Raw genomic sequence first — 23,002 nt, forward strand, 5'->3', positions numbered from 1 at the left:
TACAGGTAGGTTTACTGCCATGAAGGAGATGCTAAATTAGGGGACATTGGCAGTCATACTATACTGACAGTTTTCCTATGCTGAAATGCAATGATGGATGGATCACCTTTTTCACAAAAAAAATGCTCCAACATATCCTATAATAAATGAGTTATTTAGACTTTTGTAATAATTTGTTTGAATTCACCAAGGGAGACAGGAGAGAGAAAGAAACAGACAGTTTATCTTGAAGAGAGAGAGAGAGAGAGATAGTCAGGAGGAGAGGAGAGGGAGAGAACAGGAAGGTTCTTCCCAAGCAGCTCCTGATAAATGCTCTGCAGTCAACCCCTCTAAATGTATCATTTATCCCTCTTTCCTTTCTGTAATCTTATGTTATATTTCCTTACAAGTCTCACTCTTTAACTCTCTCTCTCTTTCTCTCTCACACACGTACATACTCCTGTTTGTAGTAAATCAATAAATAAATAGTTAATCAAACTCACTTGTCAAGTGCCTGTTGTGGCTGTACCTTTCACATCCAGACCCCCTTGACCTCTTTATTTGAAAAGTTTTGCCTACGACTTTGCTTAGTACAGGTGGATCTACTGTCATACAATTTTGAAAATTAGGGGATTCTACGTTGACAATTAAATATTAATACATGTATTGATGGATGGATAACCTTTTTCAAAAACATGGCAAAAAAAATGTAATTGATGCATTAGTCATTTAGACTTTTGCTATCATTAAAAATCATGTTTCCCTATTTTCGTTGTTATCTTAACTTAGCTTCCTTGCTAGACTACCTCTAAAAGTTTGTCTTTCTCTCTCACACATAAACTCCTGTTTGCACAGTTTATTACCTCGGGAACACAAAAGTATTGCCAGTAAATGCCAAGGTATTGCAAGGGAACGCAAACATTGCACATAAAAACCATCACCTTAAACCTTAGGGAACTACGTAATGTATTGTAGCGTTCATGCTGTAATGGTCTCCGTCTCGAACCCCACGTTTTCATTTGGGATGATCTCAAATTTCCCACAGTAGGCTCGTCACACAGTAGACCTAAGCACGTCATTTTCTATCTAGATACAGGGCGTTCATAGTCAGAGGGTCTCTGTCGTTTCAGTGGAGCAGACCATCAAGATAAGGACGCAGTGTGATCATCTGAATTGGCTTAAAAAGAGGAGGGCGCACTACACCTGGTCCTCTCGGCGGCAGTACTCCGGTCAAGTCAGATGTTTCTGTCACAAGCTGCAAGAAAGCGGCGTCCTGGAGATTTATTGCGCTTCAGCTATTTTTTTTACATTTCTAGTTTTGACTTTTACTCATTTGACACAGTTGACAGCCTTTGGGAATCGACTTTGCAAACTTCATCGCTGCCTTTGGATATTGTAGAAACTTTTGAATACACAAGGCTGTAGTAGTTATTTCTAATGGATATCTACTCATCAAAATTGTCATATCCATTGGATATCGGAGTTGGCACGTATCTGCTCATCCTTGGTATGTGCAACGTTAATATATCTATTAGTTGTATTATTATGAATCCATAAGCATAAAATAACGCAGGAAGTAAAAATATACAACTATGCCATATGTGAACATGGGTAAGTTCACAGGCTACACTCTTACTTTCTCGCAAATTCCGTTCTAGATTCCCTGTCTAAATTGAGATAGCAAGATTGCAAATATAAGGTGTTCTATTTAAGACTGTTATATATCATGTTAATCAATTTGAATGACTGCCATTGGCGCTCACAGCTAAAAGTAACTACCTGGTAGCTTAGTAGGAAGACAGATACGATGAGCGCTGGCATAATGCACAATGCGATCATTATAAATACTTTTTAGCTTACAGGTTGTATGAGTACAATTTCCTACTTGCATGCAATTTCAAGTTTGACTGACAAGATGCAAAAATACCAAATGTGGGATGAGCAGTAAGTTTGTGTGGGACAATGTGGGGCATTTTTACAACGCTGAGCGGTAACCTAAAACTTTGATATAATGTCTATCTAACTGAATAAGAAACATTTGTATTGTGTCTTCCGGATCGTAAACACCTATACTTTGTCTTCTAGTCGATTCCACAGCACAACAGTTAGATAAAAGATAAAGGCTACAACTGTTGCTATATAAAAGATATGAAGACCACAGTGGTGTCTGTTATCCTAAAAAAAAAAAAACACTAATTTTGCAACGTAACATGTATTTATTGGTAGATATCAAGCATGCATCGGCCATTACAGGCTCGTCAAAGGCAACTGTCCTCAAGTAAAGGAGCAGGCATCATGCAGCTCAACCCTGCCGTATTTAAACGGCAGTGCGCACAATGGATCCAAATAGAGACGTTTACAAATGCAAGACAAATATAAAAAAATAAAGTTGGGGGGGAATTAAACACGGGTTTAAACAGAGGCTTTTACAGTTGTTCTAAAAGAATGCAAATAGTTGCCTTCTTATCTACCATAGTTGCAACGTTTGGGTGACATAACAGGGTGTTCAACGCACCACCGTTTCCGTGAAAATAACGTTTAGTAGTGGCTAAATTATGCACAAAGGCATAAGCGTCTCATGTGGCGGGTAAAAGAATACGTCCATGTCTGTGGTACATTATTTCAATAAGTGGGAACGGAGGGTCAGACTGCTGTGGAGTACAAGTGGGATACCTGGTCCCAGCTGGTTGTATACGACATCAATTGGCGAAGTGCGTAATGACACAACCATTGCATTGCCAGTTGCGTTTTGGTGGTTTAATGGAGAGCCCTTTCTGCCATCTCCGTCACCAAAGCTGTTGTACACCATTTTCCCAGTCCCTCTAGGATCTTGAGAGGGTTTGTTATATATATATATATATATATATATTATGTAAAGAGCACTGTACTTCATATATATACAAAGGTGACGAAGAGATGCAATTCAATTAAGTGAAACCGATTTCCAGGGGGCGTGGTACAGGAGTGGATTTAGTTATTTATGAGAAGGGCAGGGGATGTTGAAGCGAAGGTCTTGGTGGTCTTTCAAGGGCTTATTCAACCATGGGACATGGATGGCTCTCTGATCCATCTGAATGTAATTAAACATGTGGCATATCCTCTTCAAATGCAGCTCTTTGTGGGTCTTGGGATATTTGTATATTGTTGGTGGCCATGGTAACTTGGTTCCCTGTGTGTGCGCTCTTTGATTGACAACAGACTGTCACTTTCTCCATTCAGATCTAAACAACGCAGAGTTTGGTGGTGAGACTGACTAGGAACATAACTGTCTTTAACTGCTGTTACCAACTCCTTTCAGTCACTGAGCTCAACCTTAGTCCAGGGTGCACTTCAAGCTGCCTAACTGAAGTCCCTAAATTGAATGTGTACTATGCCTCCCCTTTGGCCGTACCGCCATGCATCAGTGATGTACGTTTTTCTGTTGTGTAGTTTAGCCTATGGCATGGTATAGGATGTGACTTTGCAGCTGGGTGGTTGGCATGTAGGATGGAGGTTTTATATGTGACCATGAATACAGTCGCATACATGCTCTGTAGGATGGAGGTTTTATATGTGTCCATGAATACATTCGCATATTCATGCTCTGAAAAGACCTACAGATTCAAAGACTTTAGAAGAAGAAGTCCGAACCAGCCAGAATCTAGTCCATTCATATAACATTTCACATGTATTATCCTGGTATATCATGCCTAGTCAGGACCAGCCTCTTCATCTGGCCCATATGATGTGAATGCTTCCCTTCAGGTATTTCCCTCATGTCTTCATCGGCTTGGGTCAGAAACAGGCTCAGTGTCCAGGAGGTTCTGTAAAGGGAGATGTCGAGTTTGTCGAAATACAAATGCAAAAGTACCCAATGATAAACACAAAACAGTTAGGTTTACTTTTAAAATGGAGCTAAAGGAAGAGTGGAGTTTAGCATGTTTGGATAGTAAGGTTTCATCAGTCAAACGCTTTGCCTTTTTTGTGTTTAATTTTCTTATTAAAAATTTGCTAAGCGAGTAAACTACTACAATAATGGGGGGGGGGGGGGGGGGGGGGGTTAGCCTGTTAAGGACAAACACAAACCCGGACAAACACAACATAAACTAGAATGCGTTTCGTGAACGAACTGCAAGAGTGTGCTTGCTCTGTTGCGGCCATGACCGAGAAAACAAGTGCCTTGGAATTGGGGCAGGTGTCAGCTCTCCAGCTCACAATGAGTATGCATGAGTGAGTATGCATGAGTGAGTATGCATGAGTGAGTATGCATGAGTGAGTAAACATGAGTGAGTATGCATGAGTGAGTATGCATGAGTGAGTATGCATGAGTGAGTATGCACGAGTGAGTATGCATGAGTGAGTATGCATGAGTGAGTAAACATGAGTGAGTATGCATGAGTGAGTAAACATGAGTGAGTATGCATGAGTGAGTATGCATGAGTGAGTATGCATGAGTGAGTAAACATGAGTGAGTATGCACGAGTGAGTAAACATGAGTGAGTATGCATGAGTGAGTATGCATGAGTGAGTATGCATGAGTGAGTAAACATGAGTGAGTATGCATGAGTGAGTAAACATGAGTGAGTATGCATGAGTGAGTAAACATATTGAATATGCATGAGTGAGTAAACATGAGTGAGTATGCATGAGTGAGTAAACACGAGTGAGTACGCATGAGTGAGTAAACATGAGTGAGTAAACATGAGTGAGTATGCATGAGTAAGTATGCATGAGTGAGTTTGCATGAGTGAGTATGCACGAGTGAGTAAACATGAGTGAGTATGCATGAGTGAGTAGAGCCCTGGTATGGAAGGTGTCTCTTAATATTCCTAGTTATACAGTTGAATGGAGAGGGACAGAGAGAGAAGAGGAGCCGTGCGCAAGTGTCAGTGAGAGTTGTCAGTGAAGCACAGGTGCAAGCCAGTTTAATGAGCCTATTATGATGTCATAATGCCTCAAAGTTCTGCCATGCAAGTCTATGGAGAAAAAAGGTGATGGAAAAAGAGGAATAAAAAAGGAGTGGCAAGGAGTACCGCCACGAAAAGTCATAGCAGGTTGCACCGGATCGGGCCGGACGTTTCGGTGTTTGAACGGCGTCTCTACCTCGAACGGGCGAGGCGTAGTTAGCTGCAAGAAAAACGGGGAGAATAAAAAAACAAAGAACAATAGTGTGCTTCCCGCCGGGCAAGCACACTAATGAAGTAATTCAAGACGTCACCCCTGAGAATAAGCAAAACATAAATAAATACCTCAGATACAAAAACCCAATAAAAAAAGAAGAATAAAGGTAGGTGAGGCTTGGGGAGCTGTGGCACAAGCGGCAGCACCTTAACCATGAATGAGTCCAAACGCCTGGGCTGGTCATTACCTGATCCCCTTCTCCATCTCATTTCCTATCTATCTTCACTCTCCTATCTGTTTCAAGGCAAAAAAGCCTAAAAATAAATCTTTAACCAAAAAATATGTAGATAAGGCCGACCCCTCTTATACAGGCTGACAGGTATGCATTAACGAGTAAGAATAGTTTGAAAGGTGTAGGTCCAACATTGCTGTACACATGTCTAAACTGTCTTTTTAAGATACAGTAAACTGAAGACACGCCATTCTGTGCTGGTTGAAATGAAAACTGAAGTGTATGCTCCGAATAACAACATGACGATGAGAAGACCTCAGCTAGGTTTGTTTTCATGGTTGTTCAAACTGTAAAGAAATGATAAATAATTACAGGCAGGGCATAAATAAACAAAAATAAACAGTTCTTAGAGCTAAAAAGAAGTTTCCACGCTGTTGTCTTTACAATTATCCCTCTGTCTCTCCGCCTCCCTGGCCTTCAATCTAGCTGCTCTATCCATCCTTGTAGAGAACCTCCTGGCTCGAGGATGTTGCAGCACAGTGAGAACATCGCATTTTGTGCTGGTTAAGATAAAACGTTCTCCCCCCTCGGTAAACAAACTCAAGAAGAGTAAAGGTCAAAGTCAGACCAACTATGCCTTGCTGTGAAAGATTTACAACCTAAATCTATGTTTAGGATATTAAGAGCTGTCCTGATGACCGAAGACTCAAGTAGAGTTTGTTTTCATTCAAACTGTACACAAGCAACTTAAAATTATAGACAGGGCATAAATAAACAACACTGAAAACTATGAATAGAAATGTATTATTTTTTTAAAAGCCAGAATCTTCTTAATAAGCTCTCTGTCTTCCTGTCACTCGGCCACAGCCGTTCTGTCCATCGTAGGGAACCTCCTGGTCCTCATCATGGCGGCCAAGCGAGCCTCACACATGAAGCCAGCGGAGCTCCTGAGCGTCAGCCTGGCCATAACGGACCTGGGCGCCGCCATCTCCATGTACCCGCTGGCGGCCGCCTCGGCCTGGAACCACCACTGGATCGGCGGCGACGACACGTGCCGCTACTACGCCTTCATGGGCTTCTTCTTTGGCGTGGCCAGCATGGCGACCATTACTGTCATGGCTGTCATCCGCTTCATCGTGTCCACCAATCTACAGTCTCCAAGTGAGTAAGCCAGCACAGGGGCGGCTGCGTGCGGAGCTTTTTCATGAACTGCGATGCGACCGTGAATGCATTCATACCCGTAGGCTCATGAGCTGTATGGAAATGGAAGTGTGTGAACTGCGATGCGACCGTGAATGCATTCATACCCGTAGGCTCATAAGCTGTATGGAAATGGAAACGTTGACCTTGGCAGGAGTGTGTGTGCATTATTTAACACCTGTAGATGGAGCTTACAGGCTCAGTGAGCAGTACAAAGTTGTGCATGAGTAACAGAAAGCTTGACAACATTGAGCCCACCCAAGAGATTTACTATTTGACTCACACCTGTGGATTGAGCTTTCGGCACATATTGTATTGTTTCTGTACTTTAAGCTTCACACAGCACCTCATACCATGGGGTCCCTCACACCATCCTGTACCTAATTGTCTACTTTCAGAACAGTTGTGCAATGTTTCCAATATCAACTTTAATTTACATTTAGTCATTTAGCAGACACTTTTATCCAAAGCGATGTACAAGGAAGAGAACAATCAAGCTACGAGCAATAGATAAAGAATATAGTCTAACAATAAATACTATTTTACATAAGAAATAGAAAAAGGTGCAGGAATGTAACTACTGTAAGTGCAAGTTAAGTTCTGGTAGAAGTGCAAGTTAGGTGGCTTTTAAACTGCCTTCTGTTAGATGAGTTTTGATTTATGTGTTTCTCTAATATTTTGTGTCCCAGCTGCATGGAGGATATTTTGTATCCCCACCCAGTCTACCAATTTCTTACCATTTGTTTTGAGGTGGGAATGCATCCGTTGGGAATGTCTGAATGTCAGTAGATCTGGAATTACAGGCTACAGTTTGAAACAGAAGAAGTGCACACGGTAGCCTCTAGCTTAAGCTCATGGTGACCAATTGTGAGTAGAAGAGGAAAATTGCAGAGTGTGTTTGGGCAGACCACAGTGGTTGTGAATCCAAACATTTCAACAGTAACAATTGTATATATATATATATATATAAATAATATTAGTGTATGTACGTATATATATACCACTGTTACTGTTCAAATGTTATATGTAGGATATATATATATATATATATATATATATATATAATTTGTTATTATTTACCTATATATATATATATTATAGTTGTGTATGTATATAAGGGTACTATCTGTATAAACTTTATAGATTCCTGTGTGTGTGCACCTTAATCCAAATCCGTGTCCCGTCTTGTGATGTGATCCCCCAGAGGAGAAGGTGAGCATGCGGAACGTGAAGCTGCTGGTGTTGGGCACGTGGCTCTACGCCCTAATGTGGGCCACCTTCCCGTTCGCTGGCTGGGGCAAGTACGGGCCAGAGCCCTTCGGCCTGTCCTGCACGCTTGCCTGGGCCGACTTGCGGAACATCCCCCACGGTTCCTCCTTCGTGGTCAGCATGTTCTCCATGAACCTGGCCATCCCAGCCATGGTCATCATGTCCAGCTATGCAGGCATCGTGATCCGCCTGCGCGTGACCTTCAAGTCCATCAACAAGTTCAACCACACCCCTAACACTGTCAAGATGCAGAGGAGACTGGTCTTGGTGAGGAATTACATTTTCATTTGTATTTACATTGAGTTCCTGGACAGATGCAGTAAAGATGACTCCCCAACACACACACACACACACACACACACACACCCACCCACCCACCCACCCACCCACCACACACACACACACACACACACACACACACACACACACACACACACACACACACACACACACATACACACACACAGTCAGAGAGGGCAGAAGGGCAGCTCCACTTTCAATCTTCTTACACATTGGCTCTGAATGGGGCAATGGGCAGCACTACCATTAAAAGTAACACAGCGAAAAAGCAATGATGTTCCATTTTTTTAATTAATTGACACACGCAACGCAGGTGGAGAAAAGGCTTGGCTGATGAGCGCTTTCCCAAGCCCCATTTAAACACACTCACACAAACAGACGCACGCACGCCCACGCGTACACACACACACACACACACACACTAGCATCTTCCACATTGCCTTTTGTAGTATGAAGAATAGCCTTTACGAGAAGAACATGTAGGCAATGTTTTTCACAAGATGACCTGAGAAAAACAACTTTAAAGATTGCCTGACCATTTCAGTTTGTAAATGACAGATGGTTGACATGACTACCAACTATGTCTTTCCCCCTGTAAGACAATGCTGCTTATTTTATTCTGACTTAAGTCTTCACACAAAGAGCAGGATTTGAATATTCATACAGCATACAGACTTGACTACTGAAGGTAAATTATCCTTTATCCCTTAATTACCTACACGGCAATACCCAACTCTGCCTGTGGAATTAATTTAGAGTGCACTGTGTGTAGTGTGATGGTCTTTTGTCCTCTACTAAGACATTCCAAGGCAGCATCAGTCAGAGTTTTGCCTTAGGGGCAGTCCTTGGACCAGCTACGGCTTGCTACCACTATTATGAGCATGAGCGTCCATTGTTGAGCAGAAATTGATGTAATTTCCTCGACACAGCCAGGAGGACTGCTTCAACAACCTTTCACCTGAGTATTCTGCAGGACCATGCTATTTAATCATAACCGGTGTCTGTGTGTGTGTGTGTGTGTGTGTGTGTGCGTGTGTGTGTGTGTGTGTGTGTGTGTGTGTGTGTGTGTGTGTGTGTGTGTGTGTGTGTGTGTGTGTGTGTGTGTGTGTGTGTTGTGTGTGTGTGTGTGTGTGTGTGTGTGTGCGTAATTTTGCAAATGAAAAGATTAGACCCTTCGTGGTTATAATTTCCTTTTCATGTCACACCAGCAGATATTCCCTCTGTTCTCATCATTCTCCCTTTTCTCCCCCTCTCCATTGCTCTCTCCATCCTCCACCCCTCCCCCTTTCTCTCTCATGTCTCTCTCTGCACCATTCTCTCTACTACTACTTCCCCCGTTCTTTGACCCCATTTAGACGGTGGGAAAACGCATATATTTTCATGCGGTTTGGCCTTTTTAAATTTACACGAAAACCGAGGTTTTATCACGGAACACAATCATTTCTAAAAACTCTGGCCAAAGTGGAGATCTCTAAAACTCTAAAAGTTTTTGTGTTTGCGTGTGCACTAGGTCAAATGGAGATTTAGGTTCTCAAAACGTCACAATTTGCAACTTAAAATGCATCATGTCATGTGAGCGTCCTATGTGTACAGTACGTTTGCTTACTGATCATGGATGCTGTTAAGGAAGTGCTCATTTATACCTTACTGCAAAAGCTTTAGGTCTGTTTGTATTGGCGAGAAAACTTAAAGAAAGAAATAGTCCTCCCAGCGGAATGTCGCGCTCATCACTACTCTCACTTTTTGGAGTTACTGCATCCCGCCGTAGAAGGTCAGACTACTTTCATGCGGTCGCTGGTCAGTGTAGTTAAAAAGGTTGCCCTCACCCTATACTATTTATCTGATGACGGTAGACTACGTAAAACGGCAAACGCATTCGGTCTGTCCAGATCGTTCGTTCCAATAATAATCAGCTCGGGGGCATATTTATGCAGGTTCAGGTAAACAGAAACTTTTTTGAAAACGATCTTGTGTGTACAACGTTATTTTTGAAAACGGAGGGGGAGAAATAAAAGTTTCTGTAAATACCCGGCTATATGTAAATGTGGTCTCCTTCTCTTCATCATTCTCTCTTTTCTCCCCCTCTCCATTGCTCTCTCCATCCTCCACCCCATCCCCCTACTCTTCCCTACCCCTCCATCTCCCCCACTCCTTCCTTCTCTCCCCCACTCCTTCTCTCTCTCCATCACTCCTTCCCTAAAGGGTCTACATGTCCAGTGGCTTCAGCATTAACCCCCAGCAGCCGAACGGTGCGCGTATTTATGGAAATAAGTCTCTGCTTTAGGTTAATAAACACATGACTGTGCTGTGAATCTGACTGCTTCCTCATAATCACGTATAGACGTTGCACAGAGACACTAATTTACATTACATATATGATAGATTTTCTTCATCAATGTGTGCACCTTTAAACTCATGGCTGGGAAGTTCTTCAGATCTGTCCTTCGTCAGAGATCTAAAGAAAAGCATTTAGCACTGCTAAAAATATGCAGTTAATCTGCTTAACGTTCTGAAGACAATTTATTGAACTTTGGACTAGAAGTGTGTGGGAAAATGAAAGGTAAGTTGTTAGTGATTGCTAGACCCTTGTTAGACCTCTCCTAAAAACGTTGGCCTCACAGTGAAATGTTACTTTCCGGTTTCTAAGAGGAAGGTGACGTCTAATAGTGTTCCTTCCCCTTGCAGATCGCCTTCCTCATCAGCATGGGCTTCCTGGGTAGCTGGACACCCTACGGCTTGTTGAGCATGTGGTCAGTGTACCGGGACAGCGCCTCCATCCCACCGCTGGTGAGCATGCTGCCCTGCCTGTTCGCCAAGACCTCCACTGTCTACAACCCCCTCATCTACTACGCTTTCAGCAAGCCCTTCAAGGCGCAGATCAGTCAGATGTGCCACCTGTGCGGACGTCACACGGCCTGCCATCCCACCAAGGGCGACAAGGTCATCAACTCCATTTACACGGTGCGTGAGTCCCGAAGGCCCTCAGAACCCCAGCTACAGCCTCGCCTGGATCCCAGCATGGAGGAACAGGCGGCGGAACGGCTGACCCTGGAGTACCGATAGCGTTTTGGATGATAGTGGTGTTAGGGCCAGTCAACCGAAGGCAAGAGCTAGACTGAAGCCTAGGGCTGGATTAGCAGAACAGGAGAGGGGGGCAATAAATAAATGTGTATTGACATGGAAAGCTTTTCAAATGATCTCCACAGGGGGAGCTTCTTTTCTTTCTCTCAGTCCTGTGAAAAGCTGTGAAAAATGGTGTCTGAAGTATGAAGTGTGTTTATTTGGGTGTTTTTTTTTCCATAAATGAGGCCTGCAGCTTTTCAAAGGCAAGTGTCCTAGACGTGAGGGCAGTCACATTCTAACAGAGGCTTCGTTTGAATGTGATGGGTAATCAAGAACCTTTGGGTCAGTAATTGACAGCAAGGTTGCTGTTGTGTGACACTTCATGCATCCAAAGACGTTTGGGAAGTTAATGAAGAATATGGTGTCCGTAGTTTCATGGGTGACATTATAAGAGGTCCAGTTTACACAGGTGGAGCCTTTTTCCCCAAAGAATAAGCGCGGAAGTTGAGTGCAGACAGCCTCCCGATGTTGAGCAGAATCTATCTCGAGAGAATTGCCAGCCCAGGAGGTTGTAGCAAGGAGAGAGAGAAGGAGAAAAGGGACTGCACAAGAGGGAAAAAAGAGAGAGACTTTTAGGGAATGGAGGGAAAATGGGAAATGTAGCAGGACAATCCAAACATAGAAAATGTAGCTACTTCATCTTCATCAAAGAATCACAATAAGACAATATTATTTTTTATTAATTTATTAGATTACTTTATAAACAGAGTGGTACTTTTTTATTAATTTATCAGATGACTTTATAAACAGAGTGGTAAAAAAGTGTTTCAAAATACAAATACTTGACAATGACACTAAATCTACACTACATCTTAAATAATGCTGACCAATGCAGCCATGTCATAAAGTTGCCAGACCCCCTATCCTGTCTTCATAACAGGTGATGTCCTTTGACTTGACTGTGTCGTGTTACTGATTATGGATAACTGTTATGATGACAGCTCTCAAGATTTGAGATGGAATAACAGCTCATGTCAAATGCCACTAGGCTCTCATAACATTATACTATCATGAAATGTACTGAATATATGGTGACATGACACTGTTTCGTCCCTGAACGCTCACTATTATAATGACTTGTGACCCCATGTGACATGTGCTATGACATGATTATGTTCAAGCAAAGTGTTACCCAAATCACATTTCATATCATATTTCATATCAATCCCAAATCATAAATCACGAGTATAGACGAGGCTAGGAGCATGTCTCACTCTCTCACATCTGAGGAAACAAGCATGGCGACACTTAATGATCAATATAACACTGAGTTCTCCAACCATCAAATCTGGCCACAGTCTGTTCATGTCAAATGAAATGCAATACCATAGAGGATAGAGGATGCCTGAACAATACCATAGAGGATGACTGAATAACATCATAGATCGATTTTTGGCAGGGAGAATGACTAAGTCAGACCATAGAGGATGACTGAATAACACTATAGATGTATTTGAGTCTTGCCAGCTGTTTTTTGTTTGTTGTTGAGCACCACCTGAAGTAGACCTAATCAGCTGCATCACATTTTTACACCAACATGTCATGATGTGCTCCACTGTCTGAAATGTGTTATTGTTTTTGTACAGTTTGTATCTTTTTGATGTTTATATTCATTTTAGACCACTGTTCTCTCCCTCAAAAGCTTTTTTTTTTTTACATTTTCTTTAAATTATTTGAGTTGAATGGCAGTTTTTCCCCATTATTTCTTTAAACTATGATGGACTTTGTGCCCTCAAAGCAAAAACATAAAAATGGTAGTTCAATTTCGAAGGAGTATTTTTATCTATTCTCACTGATACCGTCATCTGTCATTGTAAGTGAAACATGAGTTTTGTTTTACAAAATGTCTTACCTTTACCTTACAAATTCAGATGGATTGCACAACTACTTCATGCTACTTCAGCTACCTCTTGGCTGTAAATTATTTTAAACATTTAAATAAAATAAATAATCCATCTGACCCACTCATAACTCATTATTTTTCATGGAAATTAATTATTTAACCTCAGATCACTATTATATTCATGTACTGATCCCCAAGATTTGGATTGCCGTCTCATTGGATTCGGTGAATTTGAAGTAACAGTGTGCTCACCTTCATTAGCAACTTTAGCAACTTTAGCAGCTTTGTTATGCCTTGTGGAGGTCAGCCTGCTTTTCAGGCAGTCATGTCAACACATTGTTTCCTTAATGTTCAGCACTAATAGTGTTAGTAATCATTCTATGCATTTGGGTGAATTTTCTTACTGTTTGTGGTTATGGTGTGTGCCATTTTTGGTCCATACATGTGGCTGACTGTGAGATGTTTATGGCCTATTGCTCTGGGTAATTGTTGCCTCGCTTACAGCATTTGCTCCGACACGATTCATTTCCAAAATCATCTATGACACTTCACACTGCTTAACCTGCTGCTCTGCAAGCTGATCAAAGCTAAGGGTTGCCAACTGTCTGGGCAAGAGAAGGAGCACCCCATCCAAAGTTTCAGCAGGTGACACATCGCAGTCAGTTAAAGGAATCATGATAAGACTGAGTGTGCAACCTGGAAAGGCATCAGTGTGGTACCTTTCTGCTCACACGTGCCAGCTGTTTTTTGTTTGTTGTTGAGCACCACCTGAAGTAGACCTAATCAGCTGCGTCACATTTTTACACCAACATGTCATGATGTGCTCCACTGTCTGAAATGTGTTATTGTTTTTGTGCAGTTTGCATCTTTTTGATGTTTATATTCATTCATCATCCACATTCCTCCCATTTCCTTTATTTTTATTTCTGACAAGATGTAAGAACGTCCTGACCACGAACAGCAGAGCTATGAACATGAAGTATTTTTTTTTATCTTTCAGTATTATCTGAAATCTGCACAATTCCATGCATACCTGCAAAAACTACAGCTTTTAATCTCACCCGATAAGTAAATATTGTGAGGTTGCATATCTTGTTCTTGTTTATCTTGTTATTTTGTGTTTTTGCCCTTTATGTTGCATTTCTCTTTTTAAATAGTTGTTTCATTGGATTACAGGCCACAAGCTAGACTATCTGAGGGGCCCTGAAGCCTTCTCTTCAGGCAATAGACAATATATTATTTAAATTTAAAGGTGAGGTTAGTGGTTATAATCCAACACATTTTGTGTCTAATTCATGTAGCTGTTTGGGCAATACACTATTCCAGCTAATCAATACTTGGCTTCTGGACCACCAAAGGGAGGCGTGTCATTTGATTGGTTGTTAAGCTAAAATATCAACAACCTTACGCCAGGATCGGGGACTGTATGTTTAATGATCAGTGAGAAAGGCGTGTAATCTCCAGCTTCATGAGGTTTTGACATCAGGATGTAATGTCACCTTTTTTTACGATTTATTTTTGGGCTTTTTATGCCTTTAATTGATAGTGCAGTTAAGAGTGGGACAGGAAATGAGAGGGAGAAGAGGTGGGGAGTGGACAGGAGAAATTACATCAGGTCGGATTCGAACCTGTGTCCTCCATGAGTGTCAAGCCCAAATGTGGTCGGGGCTACTGCTTGCGCCACAGTGCCCCCCCCGTAATGTCACTTTTGAACAGGAACTCAACCAGTTATTCTGAGCACTCTCATTGCAAGTGCCAAAGCTCTCAAATTGGATTACTGTGACTGACGGATTTGGCATGTGTAAAGTTCCATGAATTTATTGGTCATAGTATTGGTCATAGTATTGAAGGATTGAAGTTGTCTTAAAGAACTCTAATATACAAATCTTATTTTGTCTATGGTTTTTGCTTTCAATATCAGGACAATATTTGTGACTGTCTTGAGTTTACTAAAAATGGAATGTGTCTTGTGTTTCACAGGGTTGTTCTATTATAAAACATTTTAAATGAATAAATGTGTTTCCCCATCCATAGTTTACTAGAATGTTCACCATCATATAAAACTACTCAGGGTTGTTGGCTTATTAACTGGTAGTATGTGGTACTCACTGGAGGCTTCACTGGAGAAAGTGTGTTGAAAGTGACACTATTCAGATAATCGTTACAGGCAAAAACTATTTTTGTTGTGATCCAACATGAGCATTCTGTGTGTTTCAGCAGGTCAAATATTTTACAGATGTTGAATGAACAGAAATGGTATATTGTTACGGGTTCTCCCCTCATCTGTCGAATGTGCTCTTCCCAGCATGCACCAATTCATCCAGAGATTTGTAGATAGTTCCAGAACATGAGGCGTTACTGTGAACTCTTAATTCTCTTTTGAAAGTAAGTTCCAGTCATTCCACATGGTGAGTCCACAGATCTGTGTTTGCAAAATTCCCGTGTGATGCCTGCATCGACCGAAACGTGAATGTATAATTTGCCGTGAAAAAATAAAAACGGTGGATAAATACCTTGGATTCCTTGGTGATGTTTGCTTGGAAATGAATAAATCTGATTAAAACATGTTTTTGTGGATTTTACAGCAAACAAACTATTACCCCCTGTGACTGTAAATGTGTCTCCTGGTCCTCGATTGTAGAAGGACAAACAAGGAGGCTGTTCAATTATGTTCATACTCTGACAAAGAGCAACACACAAGTGTCGACTATAGACTCATAATTGAATGACTTGAGACTCTCTATAGCAATACACATGTGAAATACACTTTTATGAAACATTTCACGTCATTGTTTACCAATTTTGACAATGTACAGTACATTTATACCGTGACAATGGTGAAAGAAAAGCTTTTCAAAGTGAAATCACTGTATGCTTCGGGCTATTACAACTGAATTAATTTTTTCAAAGCCATTTTTTGTTCCGCAGAGAGGTTATTTTTGACTGAGCGCATATATACCCTCCACCCCCTATTCTAATTAATTATTGGATTCTGAGTGACTGTAGAGATTCAATTTTTATAAATTTGTTATCCCTCTGACCAAAACTTGTTGCAGATGTTGAATCACTGCATCATATGAAAGTTAGAAACAAGTGGGAAAGAACTGTGATTGACTAAGCAAATGATCATTTGGTGTAAAAACTCACAAATGTTTCATCAAACAAAAGCTTGCCAAACAACTGCAATTCTTTTTAACCCCTTTATGCTTCTTCAACCACCTTGGCGTGTTGAAATAATTTTGTCCTGGGCCCGTAACGTTCAGCTACCCTTATGACCAAACCATTTTGCAATATGGGGCATGTTTAGGCTACATATTGTAGCATGAAAAAAAATTAACTGATGGCGGGCATCATGTAAACGAAACAAATAATGCAAACATTTAAAAAAAAAAAAAAAAAAATTGTCCAAAGTCAGCCAATCACTGGCCAATATTTATGAGGCAGGATCACACTCTCTCCTGGGCTGGGATAGGACTGGACAACTTCCTTGTAAAAGCTTCTTCTTTTTTTTAAGTTGCATATTCACACTTATTTCAGTAGTGACATTAGAGGCGTTGGTCGTTGCTGCAACACAAATCAACAGTTGATCATAAGCTCTGAAGTTATGCAGTGCTTGGACCTGGTGCAACATTCTTTTTCAGACTCCCACAGAAATGAGGTCTCTCGCTGATCTGAGAGTCTTGTTACAATACATATTTGAAAGAATGAATGTTCACATTAAATACGGGCTTTCTTCTATCCAAAGTCATACATTTTAAATAACCACAAGCCTTTGGTCTTTTTTCCTTATGTTCAAATATTTATTCAGATGCATTTTAAGTCATGAATACAAGACACTTTAGATGTTTTTCTTAATATCTCACACTACCAGGGATATTGAATGAAATTTGTTATGAAATTTTATTTTCTGACAAAGGAAAAAACGTAGACAATCAAATCATGTGGAAAGTTAGGGCGATTAATAATTTCCCTCCTGCAAAGTGAATGAATCATTAACTGATTTGACCAAATCACACACACACACACACACACAGAGACACACACACAGGCTCCAAACCCATTTTACAAAAAATATAGAGCAGACACTCCATCTTACTAACACTCTACTTGAGCAGTTAAGTTAAGGAAATAAGGGTATTTAAAGAAGCTATTATTCTTAACAGTGCTTAACCAATATTTGTTTCTCCATTAGCTTGTCAATATGTCTTGATCTTACGGCTTTGTCTGACTTGAGCAACCCTGGCTTTGCCATTCTATTGCAAATCGATACTATAAAAGGTTGTTGTAGACAAGTCACATCGATGGGGGTGGGTCTAAGAGCTTTTCAAAGACAGTACAGCACAGATGGTTCGTAATATTGAAGTCTTAAGTTGTTATTTGATTGATCTTAAATCCCCTGAAGATTTCTTTTTCCTCAATAGTGAGCCACTAAAGATATGTCCTGACATGACCCTTCGATGTGTTCTCAGGCAGGAGAAAGTGGCAGGTTAGGAAAAAGGCACTGGGAACACTGACACTCCTGACAAGCTATCAACATAAGAGGAGTTAGTGCTATTCTAAATAGTTAAACACAAAACACAGTGGGATGCATTGATGATGCACGTGGTCAGACTAGAACCTGGAACCTGGTGTGGTTCCCAGATCCCCCGAGTTTAAATAGGTGCAAGAAGCCATTGGGTCATGAGGTTCTGAAGAGGAGATGATGAAGGGAGGAAGAGAAGACGAGGAGGAAGAACAAGAAGAAAAAAGGGGGGAAAAGAAGTCAATGAATTTGACTGACTGAGGCCAGGTCTTGTACAAACAGGACGTCAGACTCAGCTGTGGTGTGGGACATCACTGTATTATCTTTCCGGGGTTCCCACAAAGGGGGGGGAGAGGCACACAGATAAAGGAGCAGGAGGAAGAGAGAGAGAGAGAGAGAGAGCGCAAGAGAGAGAGTGTGTGAAGGAGAGAGAGAGAGAGAGAGAGAGAGAGAGAGAGAGAGAGAGTGAGTGTATGTGAGGAAGAGAGAGAGAGAAATAGAGATAGTGTGTGTGAGGGAGAGAGAAAGGGGGGGTGGGGGGGGGGGGGGGCAGACAAACACAAACACACAAGTGAGGCAGTTGGTGAGTCAGCCAGAGAAAGCTGGAGGGGAGAGGAAGAGAGAGAGAGAGAGAGAGAGAGAGAGAGTGAGTGTGTGTGAGGAAGAGAGAGAGAGAAAGGAAAGGAGAAATAGAGGGCGACGGAGCGAGAGAGACGGATAGAGAGAATTGCCTCGCGTTAATACTCTCGGCTTTCACCCGACGCTCCCTTCCCCAGACGAGTGGACACAAACACACACAAACACACACACACACACACACACACACACACACACACACAGAGACATAAGCCAGGAATCACAGGACACAACCACTCCGCAGGGCATTGGTCGTCTCTACCTAGCCTCCACACTATGATAAACTGCAGACTCTGCGTGTGGAGTGTGTGATATTGAGTGTTTGTAGGAAGAGGGGATGTGTGGAGACACCGACGGAGAGGTGCTAACATCTGTTTGGCTTTGTGATGTGGGCTGCCTCACAAACTCACAAACTGATTGAGGGGCTCAAGGGAGGTACAACCTCCCACATATCTTCTAGTTTACCAACATAAATAAAAAGGTCATTTGGAGGTCAGGAGAAAATAAAATTCCAGTGGATAATCTGACCAAAGCAAAAGTGCCCCACTAACCCCACGGCAGAGGGCACCTTCTTATGATCGTCATCTGATCTGATGTGGAGTTGCTGTAAAAGAAATGTTTTGTTGTGAAGCTGAAGAGAACTGGCCTTAAAAGACGTGTCTAATTTTGACATCAAACACAGAATATCCTCAACTGTATCAAAAAGCATTTCCGAGCATAATGTTAAGAATTACAAAAAGCAAAATTAGACATGTCTTTAAGGCCTGTTCTCTTCAGCTTCGCAACAAAACATTTCTTGTACAGCATCTCAAAAAGCATTTCCGAGCATAATGTTAAGAATTACAAAAAGCAAAATTAGACATGTCTTTAAGGCCTGTTCTCTTCAGCTTCGCAACAAAACATTTCTTGTACAGCATCTCAAAAAGCATTTCCGAGCATAATATTAAGAATTACAAAAAAGCAACGTGGGTCTTCATGTATGAGAGAGAGAGTTTAGAACAAACAGCATATTCAGTGTTTCCTCATGATGGCTACAGAGTGTGGATTTGGATCAGTGGAATGAAGAAACGTTTACAGCAGCCTCAGTATTACTGTTTCATCCCCTGCTGCGCTGTTACATACAAAAAAACCTCAAACTTTTCCCTAAACACTCGTGTTAAAAGGCCACAGCATATTCCACCCGTTTTAAAAATAGCCCCCGCTTGTTTACATGGCCTGTCGGTTCTTCTCCAGACTTTTCTCGATGCTGTCGACGACCTCCACAGCTGCCTGCGGGATTCTGGTTCCTGGCCCGAAGATGCAGCACACCCCACTCTCGTACAGGAACTCATAGTCCTAGAGAGAGAGAGAGAGAAGGATAGGAGCGATAGATAGATAGATAGATAGAGAGAGAAAGAGAATGAGAGAGAGAGAGAGAGAGCGAGAAGGAGAGGAGCGATACATACATAGATAGATAGATAGATAGATAGATAGATAGATAGAGAGAGAGAAAGGTACAAGTTAGAGCTGAAGTGGCCAGTACAGTGTATACTTCCTCCTGTTCTCATTCACAGTGAGCTTAGGTCAGTGTATACTTCCTCCTGTTCTCATTCACAGTGAGCTTAGGTCAGTCTATACTTCCTCCTGTTCTCATTCACAGTGAGCTTAGGTCAGTCTATACTTCCTCCTGTTCTCATTCACAGTGAGCTTAGGTCAGTGTATACTTCCTCCTGTTCTCATTCACAGTGAGCTTAGGTCAGTCTTGGTGGCATTGTGTAAGAGGGAATGACTCGCGTGTCCTCCTCATCCCACCCATGGTATAGTTTGCAAATAGATGTAATGACAGCCAACTGTGATGACCATTATTATGTTCCCTGTATGTTTTACCTAGCAATCATTCACATGCCCCTTAACCATGACATGAATCCTTGGCAGATTTCACATAGCATGGGGGGGGGGGGGGGGGGGAGTCTTGATATTGAGTGTTTGTAGGAAGACGTGTGAAGAAGTGTGGAAGTGTGGAAGAAGTGGAAGTGTGGAAGAAGTGGAAATGTGGAAGAAGTGGAAGTGTGGAAGAAGTGGAAGTGTGGAAGAAGTGGAAGTGTAGAAGAAGTGGAAGTGTGGAAGAAGTGGAAGTGTGGAAGAAGTGTGGAGACACTGACGGAGAGGTTTGTGATGGGGGCTGCCTCACGGACTCACAAACTGATCGAGGGCTCATGGGGAGTACAACATCCCACATATCTTCTAGTTTACCAACATACATAAAAAGGTCATTTGGAGCTGAGAAAAGAAAATCGAGTGGATTTCAAGCCGGTGAAAACACTCTTTCTGAATGGTGCTGCTGCTGAGCGTTTCACTTGTACTTTACAACTCAGCTAAAGGGTGGCTCTAAAGAGGCATTTCGTCCGGTCACCGTGGTTACTTCCTCTCCACATCACATCACATAAACAATGCAAATGACTTGAGTGGCCTGGTTTATTTCCAGAGATGGAGGGCCAGAAGCTGTGTCTCAAACACTAAGGGGACAATAAGTGATTCTGCATCGATCTAGTGAACACCTCTCCGTGAGTGTTTACACACATCCTGCCTTCCTACGAACACTCGATAATCAAGACTCCATGCGCAGAGGACTCCGTGGGTTGTGAGCAGGTGCCACCCCCAACCCCCACCCCGTTTTGCTTATGTTAAATCTGCCTAGGGTTCGGGTCATTGTCATGGAGAGAGAGAGAGAGAGAGAGATAGAGAGAGAAGAGATCAGTGGAGGTGTTGGTGGAGGACAAAGGTGAGTGAGCGATAATGCACTCTTGACTGGGCAGGCTGGGGGGGGATGGGTTACCTGGGGTGGGATGACTCCGCCGCAGATGACCAGGATGTCCGGGCGGCCCATGTTTCTCAGCTCCTTGATGAGCTCGGGGACGAGGGTCTTGTGCCCAGCCGCCAGTGTGCTGACCCCGACACAGTGCACATCAGCGTCCACTGCTTGCTGCGCCACCTCCAAGGGCGTCTGTCGTCACGGCAACAACGCGGGGCCAGCAAAGCGATCCCAGAGGTCCGGAGCAGAGAGCAGCCGTGTACACGGACGTGACGAGCAGGAGAAGACGAGGAGAGAATATGAAAGAGGGAGCGAGAGAGTGATGGAGGGAGGGAGGGAGGGAAGGAGAGAGACAGATGAAAAGAAAGACAGAATGAGAGGAAGAGAGATGGAAAAAGAAACATGTAGGGAAGAGAGAGAAAAAAAGATAAAGAGAGATTAAGTGAAAAGAAATTGAACATGGGGGGGGCGAGAGGGAGACAGAAAGGGAGATATTGGTGAGATTGCCAGTCGCATGGGAGTTAAGCTGCAAACACAAATAGACTGAAATGACTTGCTTGATCCTGCGCGTGGCTGCTGTAGATACTAGGGCTGCCAGATTTCCACGCAGTTTGAATTAATCCATGCTTCTTAGGAAATGTTTTAAAATGTTTACAAATGGCCTACTTAATACTGCACTGGCTGCAAATGACAGGGATGCAATAAAATGGCGGACACACGTCACGAAAGCCAATACCTGGGTGTAAAATCTTTCTACCATCTGGTGATGTTTTATGTGATTTAGACATAACAGTGCAACTAGGAACCTTTGACTATACAATTGTAACACCGAATACTCAATTTTATATTGAATACAGTTAGAAACATAAAAACAAACTTCATTCACTTTAGTTAGAGGTTAGTCTGATTGCCAGAGTTAGAAAAATGATATAAACGCAAGACCACCCGAACTGCCAATGCCACTGGCTCAGAATAGGCTCTGATCTGTGTTGAATACCATCCTGTCCTTGTCAGCGTCTGGGCATCCACCTCGAGGTCGAGTTCTTTTCTTTCTATTTGAGAATCTATCTATCAATCAAATCTACTGATATATATTTTTGCGAAAACGCCATCATAATTACATAGTAATCTCAAAGCTGTACCAGTGATCACATCTACTTTTTTTGTCCCTGCGGCCCTCACCCCTTTAATAACTGAACGTTTTTTGACTCGTAAAATTGCTTCTGACAGTTACACACATATAGATGGCTTTTGAATAGGTTCCAGATAATAGTGGCGTCAACACTCTCCGGCTCCGTCATCTCTGTGCCTCAGCTTTTCTGTCGTCTGTCATCTCTGCCTACATCTCCCCATACTATGGTTAAAATACTGTTCAGGAATTTGAAAAAGACGCTGTCTCCGTCCATCCACCCATTCCATTTCCACATGAATACAACCCCTTTCATGGCAGATCCCCATTCATATTCCACCAGATATTTGCGCTAAAATACCATAATAGTTCATTGTTAATAATGGTTATCTGTCACTATTCCCCTTCATCATCAGTTAATTCACACAGATAGTGTGGGATATCACAGCCTCGTGTCTCTGCCTGAAGACACCTCTATCCACTTTTAAAAGGCAGATGACATGTGGTGACATAGGGAGGCCATGCCTGCCCCTCAGTTCAAGCCCTCTTCATCTCACCGTAAACACCTCAACCTTGCACCACCTCTCGAGCTCTCTAGATAGTTTTAAATGTAGCAAGTGAGCATTTCCTCTTGAAGCAGTTAAACTGTTCCATTGGGATTTGTTTGACAACATCCGCTATTGGTGTGACGACCTTACGCAAAAGGTGCCGTTTCTGAGAGTTATTTGCAACGCGTTTGTGGCGTGTCTCCAACTAGCTACCGTTTAGTTCGACTTCCTGTTGTTAAGAAGGAGCTTGCTTCCTACAATTGACCACAACAAACACACACACAGGCGTTTGTCCCGGTCATCAGGGTTGCATTTCAAACGTCTGCCCTG

The 23,002-nt window shown here is 42.2% G+C and overlaps 2 protein-coding genes across 4 annotated transcripts in view; one reads left to right on the forward strand and one right to left on the reverse strand.

The window, feature by feature from the left end:
* Positions 1 to 1,416: 1,416 nt before the first annotated feature.
* opn8b (opsin 8, group member b) lies at positions 1,417 to 11,143 on the forward strand (the record flags this gene model as incomplete). Its single annotated transcript, XM_080860372.1, has 4 exons — positions 1,417 to 1,486; positions 6,179 to 6,472; positions 7,716 to 8,047; positions 10,766 to 11,143. 4 exons carry the CDS (start codon positions 1,417 to 1,419, stop codon positions 11,141 to 11,143), a joined length of 1,074 nt encoding a protein of 357 aa, XP_080716498.1.
* A 5,702-nt stretch (positions 11,144 to 16,845) lies between these two features.
* Positions 16,846 to 23,002, reverse strand: part of mmut (methylmalonyl CoA mutase) — a 35,728-nt gene continuing 29,571 nt past the window's right edge. For all 3 annotated transcript variants that reach the window (XM_080833642.1, XM_080833643.1, XM_080833644.1), the window contains exons 12-13: positions 21,020 to 21,187; positions 16,846 to 19,539 (exon numbers count right to left, since the gene is read on the reverse strand). In XM_080833642.1, the coding sequence (XP_080689768.1) occupies positions 19,411 to 19,539; positions 21,020 to 21,187 (297 nt within the window). In that variant the 3' untranslated portion in view covers positions 16,846 to 19,410. The remainder of the gene's footprint in view (positions 19,540 to 21,019; positions 21,188 to 23,002) is intronic.

Source organism: Sprattus sprattus (assembly GCF_963457725.1).
Source record: "Sprattus sprattus genome assembly, chromosome: 2".
NCBI lineage: Eukaryota > Metazoa > Chordata > Actinopteri > Clupeiformes > Clupeidae > Sprattus > Sprattus sprattus.